Below are 11,622 nucleotides of genomic sequence, written 5' to 3'. Positions count from 1 at the left end.
TGGGCCTGCTGTACCAAATATCCTGCAGTTCTCATCTCAAATGCTCTTCTTGCCTCCCAGGGGCACCAAGAAGAGCGAGAACTACAAAAAAAGTTCCCACCTGGATAAATTTCTTTGCTGCACCTGCAGGAAGAATGAAATATTCTGGATTTAGAAAGTCAGTTGTATGAACAGATGTATCTATATATGGATATATGCAGGCCTAACCAGAAGTTTAAAATAGCGAACTGCTGTGGATGTGGGGGAAGATAGCCTTGGCAGCCCATTCCAGTGACGTTGTTTGAGCCCAAGCCAACCTTTCATGCTACTTTATTGCATGTATTTACGTAGCTTATACCAGTGCAGTATCTGAACTGAGGATGATACATATGTGCCTTAGAATAACAGAAGGCAAGCCATATACTTCATGTTAACCCATAGGTTAAGTACACCCACTTGTTGCCTTGGGAATATGACTAGTCAAGACATAAGAAGGAGGTAAGTTAGGCCTGTACTTGCCCAAAGAAACAACTGTCAAATTAAAACTAAACAGGAAGAGCATGGAAAATGGCCACACTTCACAGGGCAAAGACTCTGTAAGTGAAGCCTGTGGGAAACATGCTGTTCCCAGCTCCCCAGAGACTCATCAGTGGGACACTTAAGTGTGCCAACTAATGCATGCCACTTCTACTGATATTGGGTATTTAGCCAACTTATTTTTGCATAAAGAATCTTTGAGTTCCATGATATTGCAGAGAGTTCAATGTTTTCTTACCATAGCACGCTCTTCTCAGAGCCCATGCAAATACAGTAGCTTAAGTTTTCAAGTGGTCATCTGCATCAAACCTGTGTTCAAGAGGTGTAGTAGTTTCACCTGTAGATATTGATAACCTATGGAGGTAAAGACTGAGTTAACCATGGCAAGATCTGCAACTTAATGACAACAGTGTACTTTTTACTGATATTGCCATAATTCTGTAGTTAAGTCTGTAGCGTGGTAATTGGCTGATTTCTAACATAAATTCATCTTGGAAAGGATTGCTGAGATTATAAAAGAGAGCATCTTAATATATCCACAAGGTGATTTCTAGCTCTTACTTCTCATCTTTCCCAAGAGACAAAGAACAAGTGCTCAAAGCTGTATGAATATTTAAGCGGAGTTATGACAAAAGGAAAAGAACTCACCAGAGAAAAGTGTTTGGCAAGCACAAGTCTTAAAGATAAAATCTTACATAGGAAATCCATAAAATTAGGCAAGTATCACAGAGAAACTTGGGTTTTCAAATTCAGACAAATCCTAGGAAGCCCAGCCATCATTTGTCTTTAATATTTCAACTGCTTTCTAATTCAAGAACTGCTAGCCTAGGCAACACATACAAGAGCTAAACAGCATGCTGCTTAGACACTGTGTCAGTCTCCCTTGATGACTCCACTCACAAAATGCATATGGAGAGACCATTTTAGTGTTATTGTAAAATTAGAGTAGAATCCCTCCGGCAATACCCTTCCCACCAAAACTATGCATACCAAATACACAAAGCAAACAATAGGAAAATAATGGCATAAAACAGTATTTCCACAAGAAGACAGCAAATTTTTAAGTGGGAAATAGAAAGTTTTAAATACAGAATACCTGCCTATAAATCAAAATTATTCATACACTTCAGCACTCCAGAAATTAATACACACTTGTGAGTACTCCAGTTCACTGGGGTTTTTTAAAGAATAATAGATAAAGTACTGCAGATTCAATTGCATGCAGTGAACTATTTCACATAGACTTAAATGACAGGGAGCCTTTTATTTTAAATACTGCACCTGGATTCTAGCCAATGAAATATATAATTAGATAACTGTAGGTTATAGCATTAGTAGTATTCAATCACCTCTATTCTATTTCAGAAGGAAAGTTTTCCTGACCTTTAAATCTTGCTACAAATAAAAGAGCAATTATTTCTCAATAAATACATCTGTTGAAAACTTAAAAAAAAAAAGAAAAAAACCCAGTTGTTATTTTTCCTAGATTCCAGAAACCTTCCTAATTTAACAACTTCCCAAGCATCTGCCAAACCACCTTGTCTTCCATGTCTACGCTTCAAACTATGAGAATCCCAGAGGTAAGGCTCTTTTTCAGTAACCGGGAGAGGAAGCATTCTTGGAAGGGTAAACAGTGTAGCAGATTTTGCACCTAAAAAGCAAGAGAGAGAGATCTTATTTAAAGCTGTGGTTAGAAAACCTTTCTAAAAAGCATAAGAAAGAGAAGAGGTCCATTTTCACATTATTTGCTGAAATTTTATCTAGAAAATAGAATGTTTTCATAAAATATATCAATTCTTACCATTATTAAAATGAGAAACAGAGCTGAAAACAACAGCCTCTCACCTATTCTTCCCTGATTTGGAGGTAAAATCGTGGCCTTTCTGGCACATGAATTACTGGCATAGTTTTTCGTACTTCTAGACTAGCCCTTGCTGCTCTGGTGACATGTTTAAGCAGCCCTTTCCTCTCTGATCTATGCAGCAGATAATTTTTGCACAGTCTGTTTTCACTCTGTGCTCAGCATGTTCAGTGACTCTGCAGGAGTTCTGCTGGGGAAGTAAGAGGGAAAGCATGCACTATAGATCCACAAAGTAGATACCAGCCGTCGTCTGGCTTGAAAATAAGCATTTGGCTGAGAATTTTTGTGAGGCGTTTTCCTCTTTTTTTTTTTTTTTTTTTATGATGAAGCTGGAAATTTTTTCACTCCTTAATAGAATTACTTTAATTTAAACTTGAATTCTGGACATATAAGACTAACTTTACTCTTTTATCACTGTCTATAGTCAACAAACTGGTTTGGTTTTGTTTTTTTTTAAATCAGGATATTTAGTCTGTCACTTCTCTTTGAAAAGGAAAAGACCCTCAACCACTCTGAATCTGCACAGTAACTGTAAAGCTGGACTGAATTTCTGCTACATTACAGTACACTGAAATCAACACTATAGTTCTTTAAATCATCCTACTCAAATACATGTATTTATAGTATATATTGTACATGATATATATTAATATATATAATTAATATCTACTTTTATAAATACACATATCATTCATGAAAATGATTGCATCACCCTTATTTTCCTCTTTCAGAGAAAAACACCATGCAGCATTGAAACATACCCACTAAACAGTATCAAGAGCTGAGCGCTGGCCACCACGAACACCAGCACTGTATGTATATTAATGAGGAGTCTCAGTGACAATGGCAGAATGGTTTCATCATATACTGCTCACACACAGATGCAAGCACACCAAAATCATCTCTTTATGGGTATGTTGCTTTCACCAATATGAAATTTTTGGAACAAAATTATCTATCTTGTGCTGCAAAATCATAGTGGGAGGAAATAAGGGGCACAAAACAGCACAAACCTACATGCACACATGAAATTACACATCCCTCAACATAAAACATCTCAAAGCCCAAAAGTCAGGATGACTTTAAAAATCAGTGTCCTGTGCTCTGCTGTGTTTCGAGATGAACAGAGCTAGGAAGGACTGTAAAGAAGCTAGTTATCAGTATCTTTCACCAAATACAACATATGCTGAATGAAGGTACGTATTTTGGAAAACCTGTTTCCAAGTCCTGAGTTAGGCTGCAAATGAAAATTCATGTAACATCTTAATCATCACTGCTGCATCACTCCCTGAGGAGAAGCCACCGCATTCCAAAGCAGCTGGAATTCCAGTGGCGAGCCGTGACACAGGGGTTATTGCAGGTCACAACGGAGAGACACTGGAAGAACAAAGAAAAACCCCTGAGTCCTCCTGGGCAAAACTTTCCTTTTACCCCAATATTGGTGATGTTTCAGCAAATTACCTTGTCACTATACTTTACCTAATATCACCGTTATTCTGTACTTCACATCATTAACTATGTTTTACCAAATAATTTCATTTCCTACAGTTTTACTTAAAACTGAAAATAAATAAAGGAGTGCTTGAATTGATATTTCACCTGTAACATCAAGCAAGAAGTAAAATCTTCCTAAAGAACCTGTTATTTAATAAAATGCAGTAGAAAGCAAGCAAAAATAAATATTAGGTCACCAATTTTTGACAGTCTCTGAGTTTGTCTACCAACCATACACAACTCCTGAGTAGCATTTCGTGAGCGCTGGGTCTGTGCGGTTTGCAATGACTACAACAGTGCAGGGTGCTCAGCCCTTCCCAAGACCTGGAGAGAAGTAACAGCGTTCCTGTTGGAATATACACTTCAAGTCAATATTCATTCAAATTTATCTGCTTATCCCTAAAATGACAGAAATGAATAAAAAGTTGTATTCGTGGCTTCAGGAATGTTGCAAGGCTCAGTCAGCAGCAGGCTCCTTAGGGGTGCTAGGAAAAGCTTTTTCAGAACAGTGAGAGAATTAAGATAACAAAATATACCAGAAAAGTAAGAACTAACTAGTATTTCTCTTGATATACATTATAGATATTTTACATATAAACTTGAAACAAAACTTAAGTTTTCTTCAAAAACTACCTAAGCATTTTAACAATGTTTTTGAGAAGGTCTCTATAAAACACAAATTCCATGTGAAATTAACTGGACTGTGGAAAGATTACAGCCAGTGGACAGTCCTGCATGAATATCATACAGGCACAGAAAATACTCTTGAAAAAAACTTGTCGGTATTGCTTTGATTATATGTATGGTAGATTATGACACAGGCTTAAAATTTTTAAGATAATAAATACATCTAGTTGAGATTTGCAAAGCTCCATGAAACATGCCTACAGCAATCCTGTGCAGAGCAATGGGACTACGCAGAACACCCGGTATCCATGGATTTGTTATCACTGTTGCAGAACAAGTAAAAGTATCAGAAAACAATAAATAGAACTTGCTTGTCACAAATATAATGTCCCATTTACATTTTTAATTAGAAAAGAAAGGAAGTTAGATTCTGATCTCTGTTATATCCACACAAATACCACTTCCTCAGGACTGTACATCCACTGACTGGCAGCTCTGTAAATTAGATTAAAACCTGGGCCAATATGTGCATTAATTTAAACATTCAGATTAGCTCAAGTAAACCCTATGCCATAATATAGCTATTGTATAAATAATATTCGAGCCATACATCTTTTCTTGTTGAATGTTAAATGGCTAGTACAGTATCTGAGATAGAATGCGTCCTCTTAGTTTGTGTCAAATGAGAGTTTATCAATGGGAAAACCTATTGAGTTTTCTTTGCTAGAATATCTCTCTCCCCTCAAAGAAAAAAAACACTCTTAAAAGCAAACCATGATTTTTTTTAAGAATGCCTTCTTATTCTGACACTACAGCACATGAAATGAAAAACTAACCATCCGCTCAGTAAATAAGTAGAAAATTCAGGAGAGATAGCAGTTAAAGAGTAGACAAGAAAAAACCTGTAATGCATTTTTATTATCATCTGAAACACAAAACAGGAATATTACCGTCTCCCCCGTTAGCCATTACTATAAAGTTTCACAATCCAGTAACTGCTAGGCCAAACTGCTGAACTCCTTCACTTTTATCCACACCAAGCCTTCACAAGGGACTGTGATCTTTCCTCACTTAGTTACACTGCTGAATTAGAGGATATGACTGTTTGCTATATGGTTACGGTCTTCGCAGGGTCAAGAATCTGAGCAGACAGGCACTGATGTTCTGATCCAGCAGTGGACTTGTGCAAGTCTTCATCTTTCATCAAACCAGCCATCCAGCAGCCAGCCGCAGGGTGGAAACCTGAGGATGTATTTGGGTCCTTCCTGGAGCCAGGGTGCAGCAGCCAGGCAGGCTGCAAGCTCCTGCAATCTGCACTGGGGTAACAGAGGCCAGATTTTATCCAAATTCATGAAAAAGGTAGATTATGTGTAAAGAAGAAAAATAAAATTATTATATACATTTCATATCTGCTTTAATAAAGTCTCATCAGCAGAAACTGAATTTTGCAAGTTTTATTTATATTTTTCATGGGCAAAGACATGCATGTCTATCACACACACAGCTACATAGAAGTGTATATACATTTATTTATTAAATAAAACACTCCCAGGAGATTTAATTAAATGCAAAGTTTATTTTGAAATCAAACTGCAACAATATATGATAATGACAATAATACTTATCTCTTAAGAATAAATCAGCTCACAGAATAGTTTTCAATGATGATAATTCATTCCCTTCAGGTTGTCTGAAATTATACTGTATCAGTATAATATCACTAATGGAGGTTTAAACACACTTTCAGAAAAAGAGGAGTCTAAAGAAGCATATAATCACTCTCCCCTCGACTTTCAACCTTCGTATCATCTGTAAAAAAAAGAAAATAAACTTATGCTGAACTGCTTCAAGCACAATATTATTTGCAAGAGGAAAAAGCAACAACAGTTTATGATACAACTTCTACTTAAAACGTAATATAGCGCCCCCCCCAAAAAAAAAAAAGAGCTGGAAATAATTACCAATTGGTTCACACAAGTGAGAAATAACAGACTTTTCATATCTGTATGTGGATAAGTCTAGTTTCTGTTTATCTCAGTAAACATCACCTATATTTACAAGCATGTGACCCTGATGTAATTTACTGCTTCTTCAAGAAACAGGAATTATGTATCTCTGAAGGCATGAGAGTTTCCTTCAGATATATGTATATGAATTATGTTAATAATCATGCTTTCCTTAAAATGTATATAACTTAATGCATTACAGTAAATCTGCATCACAGACTACAGTACCACCATGTCTGCAAAACCAAAACTCTGCTAAACCAATTTCACACAAACACAGTTCTGTTTGCTTATGCAGCATCACACAGAGTTTAAACCACACACAGCAGGCCAGAAAATCAAACTATTTACAGAAGATTATGCATACAAGCTTAAATGTCCTTTAGAATTAAGACCGTAACAAAGCTCAACTACGTAAATGTCTCTTAAAAATAAAAATAACACCTGACATTTCTTACACCTTCATCTGCAGATGTATTTGCCTTAAACTGGACTCCCCAGCGATCTCCATGCCTCAATACAGTTAGCACATCTCATCACGTCTGAAGCTTATCTACAGAATACACTAGGCAACATTACAAATTTGATAAACGTCACCACCTTTTGCTTACAGCCAGGAATAACTGCTTAAGACTGAAATGAGCAACCTTTGAGTGAAACAAATTAAATCTATAAAAAGGTATCAGGGTTTTCACTTTTCTGCTGTGCACATTCTCGTAAGCAGTACATTGACAAAAATAGTAAGAATGGCCTGCTGTCTATTTAAATGCTGATTTTGGATGTACGTTTTAGCATTAGAGTAATATTAACAGAATACAAGAAATCTGAATATAACTAATTTAAACTCAAGCTTATGGATAACTGTAAAATATTTAGCACTAATGTAAAAATTATTACAAACTTCTGAAGTGGGTTTTATTTTGCACTTACTTTTATTGTGCCTAAAGATTACCTGCTCGCACCATTTTTAAAAATCGGACACTGACACAAAGATTCAAAGCCTGATGAGGTTACAATATCTGTAATTATATCCTTGGTTTTGTTTTTAGGTTTTTAGTAAAACCAGAAAGATTTAGAGACTGAAAATTCAGAACAGGGTTGGTTTCCCTTCACCCACACCCCCCCACACTCCTCTCCCCAAAAATATATTTTGTAAGCAAAATGACCACAAAACCAAGATGTTTGTTAACCATACAGACTTGAGGTCTATATGGTTGAACATTACTCAGCCACTACTAAAAATAGATAATCAAAACACCTCATTGCATTGCTCTGATACAACGCATGATTATGACTCAAAGATATTTAAATTATTATATGACAAATGTTAACACATTCACTTTAAAGACTTTTATCATGAGATGTCCCACATGGAAATCTACTTAATAGATGAAATCTCTTTCCTCTCTTGTGCAATAAAATTACCTCACAGTGACTACATCTACCACAACAGGTATAAACAGTTACCTGCTCACCTCACTACCTAGTGGCTACAGTGCATGGCGTTTTGCTTGACTTAACACATCCCATCTTAAAATACATTAATAAAGAGAGATGGTAGCTGGGACAGAGTAACACTTGACGCTGCCTGTACTACATCTAATGAGACTAAAGGAGAAATTTAATTCATGTGAAGGCATCAAGTTAAACTTGGGCTTTTGCCACTGTGCATTGCTAAAGAAGACTGGTGGTGTAGAGTGTAGTCATGGTACTCCAGCATGAGATCTGGTTGTCCCTGGCAGAGGTGGTTCTCTGTGGTGTTCCCCATCACCACCACCCCCCCACTCTCCTCCTGGGCAGACTACTTCCTTCTTCCCTTGCTCCACCCTTCTGATGCTTTCATCTACACGAAAAGCAAAGCTGGCACGTGAAGCTAGATGAAAACTAACCTACCAAAAAAAACCCCAAACCCAAACCCCAACCTTTTCTGCAGCTATTGTATTTCTATTTTCTTCCTATTGCAACTATGGCCTAAATCTCATACTGGGCAAATATTGCAGGTGAGTCTGGATACCAAGTTTGTCTGGTCGTGTAAAACCATCAATAACAAGCCTTCTTGCGTTCTGATAGGCGGAAACACTTTGAAAAAATATTAACATTCCCTTCACTGTAGAAAGGTTAAGTATGAAGAATCAAAGAAGCAATTGTGATCATAATTAAGAAATTATAACATAGTAAAGCAGTATTATGATGTTCTTCTAAATTACCATTTATTCTTCTAAATAAATTCTTCTAAATGAATTTGAAAAAATGTTTCTCCAAATTCAGAATAGATTACCAGTACAAGAAAGAACTATCCTGACAAACCTAGCAAATTTTATTGATTTCTAAACCAATTAAACTATAGCAATTTAAACACATATAACTTCATATTGTCACAATGTTTATGAAACACATGAGATGTAGATGTACCTGGCTAAAATCTGGCTTACTTGAAAAGCTTGCTTTCCAGAAAGAGAAGTGGTTTTAGGCTAAAAATCTAAATGTGGATTTAAATCACAGTCTTACTATATAATTGCATTTAAATAAAGGACATTAAAAAATAGATATTTCCAGAATATTTTTATAATACCAGATAGAGTGAATTTAATTTTTTGCTCATTAAATTATCTTCTTTTACTGAACCAAAAGTGATTTATAGAAATTATGCAGTATTCATTCATTTTGGTATCTTCTTATGTGTAAATTTGAACTCCCTGAAAGCAATTTATTATTTTTCATATAGTTAGGTCATGTTTCTTTCTATACTACCAAGTTTACCTTATTAAAAACATTCAAGAAACACTGGGGGTTTTGTGTGAATTGTTATACCAACTACTGGGAGAATATTTGCTCTCTACAAAACAGTGAACATGACTTTCTACTACCAAAAACATAATCCATATGTGTTGTCAACACTGTTTTCCAGTTGACAGAATTAATCAACATCAATAATACATTTCATAGGAGCCCTAGTCTTATACCAATTATGTCAGGCCAAGAATTTTAATAAGCATTCTGTTGTTTTGTGTGCATAATTTCTGGCACAGTTTTATATTTTATAAAAGTACATCCTTGCCCCACCAATAATCAGTCTGTATTGGTGCATACCTTTGGTGAGAACCTGCTTAGTTTTTTTCATCATAATCAAAAGCTTATTCTAAAGGGTTGTTAAGAGTCTCACCTCCTTTGGTTTGCAGTGGTATGCTAAGAATGTCAGCCTCTGTGGATGGCTCATTGTTCATGCTGATGCAATATAATGGTTCATCCAAGAAAGAAGGTTTCTTCAACCTTTTTGTGTTGAGTGCTCTTGACATAAAGTAACCTTCAGTAATGCTCTTATCTCCCATCTTCTGTAAACCTTCTAGGTCATCAGGTTCCTCTGTCTGAGCCAGAGAATTCTTTGATAAGTGACTATCAGCCAGTGCTTTGCTAATATAGTAACCAGGGATTTCACTCTCTGCATTAACACATAAGCTTTTGTCTTCAAGGCCAGCCTTTTCGTGAGCCGTTAACATCCCTACAATATGGTCTTCAACTAACATTTTGGAAAGACTAGATGTGGAGTGAAGAGTGGAGTCTTGACTTGTGTGACAAGGGGGACTTACTCCAAAAGAAAGAGATTCCTGAGACTTTGGCATGGTAACGTTGCTTATTGTTCTCTGAGGCTGCATACATTCTTCCAGAAGGGTCTTAAGCTGCTCTTCAGAGAGGCCCATTTGTTCTTCAGTCTGAAAAAAAAAAGACAAGAATTTCTTCAGTCAAAATATAATTAATGAAAAGCAATGCCATAAAACAGTTTGAGAGATACAAAAGCACTGGCAGAACTCTTAAATTGATATCAAAGCTTTCTCAATTCAAACTGAATTTAAATATGCATTTACATAATTACATCATTTATGTAACCCCTTCCCTAGGTTCTAGATAGATTAGATGCTGAAAGTTAGGAAAGAAGTCTGATGTCCACAAGGCACTGAGAGGCCTTTGATTTTGCTTAGTCTTCCACTAGATATCCCTGCTTTTTAATTAGCAAAGCACATACTTTTTCATATATCTTGGTTTGTTGTGTGTACATACAGACACACACACGCTTTAAGATTTTAGTTACTGGAAGCAAAACAGCACATTGCTGAAAGACTTTCAGCTGCTGGGGTGATGCAACTGGGGTCAAAAATGATTTGGGACAGCACCAGCCCACAAAGATTATCACATATTGGCTGAAGTATTCCCAAGCGCTCACTAGGGAAATGCAACATAGCCTCTCTCAACCATGTGACAAAAAGTACATCAGCTACTCATCTTCAAGACCTACCACATTAAGTATGTCCTATGGCATATGACAGAAGAAAGCCCCATCTTCAGTGTGACAGTTTTACTGCTTTCTGCAAGCTGTCGCTGCTTGGGTAACTCCCAGATGTATCTTTTCAGTCAACTTATTCCGACAGTGGCACACTCCCACCATTCTTATGTAGGTGTCCTTTACTGGACATTTCTTAAAATTTGATATTAAAGATAATGACTGGTATTAGCTGGTAATGGTGAAGAATAGCAAAGGATATTTTGCTTAGAGAGGTTTGCAATGTGGAGTTACTTCTAGTCTTTCCAATCCTCAGCACTCCTTGACAATAGAGAAGCATGATACTCCCTGACAATTTAAAGATTATAGTGAAAAGTACAAGACATTTTAGATATGCATAATACACCTGGACATGAAATATAAGATATAGAACATTATATATAACAAATGTTATAGATACTATGCAACATTAAATGGAAAAAGATGCTTCCTACAAGCAAAACCTTGGTTTTACCCAACATCCAAGAGATAAAGAACCAGGTAAGGATCTGACGAACTCCCTAAGGCTGCAGTGGTTTATGTTAAACGACAATTTTATTCGTTATGTAATGAGTATCACACAGAATTTACTTTACACTGTGTTAGAGGATGGAGCTACTGTCATTTCAGAGGAAAGATCAATATCAGATGTCTAGCTGACTTTTTTTCCCTTATCTAGCTATAAGAGTGATATGACCCTGTTCAATGCATATGATGTGAAGAGATTGCAGCCTGAGTAGCACAGGATGTATGGATTATGCCTGAAAATTGATTATTCATCTTCGTGAATGGGGACAGCTTTC

General features: G+C 36.4%; 1 protein-coding gene across 2 annotated transcripts in view; it reads right to left on the bottom strand.

Moving 5' to 3' along the window:
* Positions 1–6,077: 6,077 nt before the first annotated feature.
* Positions 6,078–11,622, bottom strand: part of FSIP1 (fibrous sheath interacting protein 1) — an 83,361-nt gene continuing 77,816 nt past the window's right edge. For both annotated transcript variants that reach the window (XM_032984572.2, XM_032984573.2), the window contains exons 12-13: positions 9,668–10,214; positions 6,078–6,307 (exon numbers count right to left, since the gene is read on the bottom strand). In XM_032984572.2, the coding sequence (XP_032840463.2) occupies positions 6,258–6,307; positions 9,668–10,214 (597 nt within the window). In that variant the 3' untranslated portion in view covers positions 6,078–6,257. The remainder of the gene's footprint in view (positions 6,308–9,667; positions 10,215–11,622) is intronic.

This window comes from Tyto alba, unplaced genomic scaffold (assembly GCF_018691265.1).
Source record: "Tyto alba isolate M040663 unplaced genomic scaffold, T.alba_DEE_v4.0 Super-Scaffold_18, whole genome shotgun sequence".
NCBI classification, from domain to species: domain Eukaryota; kingdom Metazoa; phylum Chordata; class Aves; order Strigiformes; family Tytonidae; genus Tyto; species Tyto alba.
This window is presented reverse-complemented; position numbering and strand designations above follow the sequence as displayed.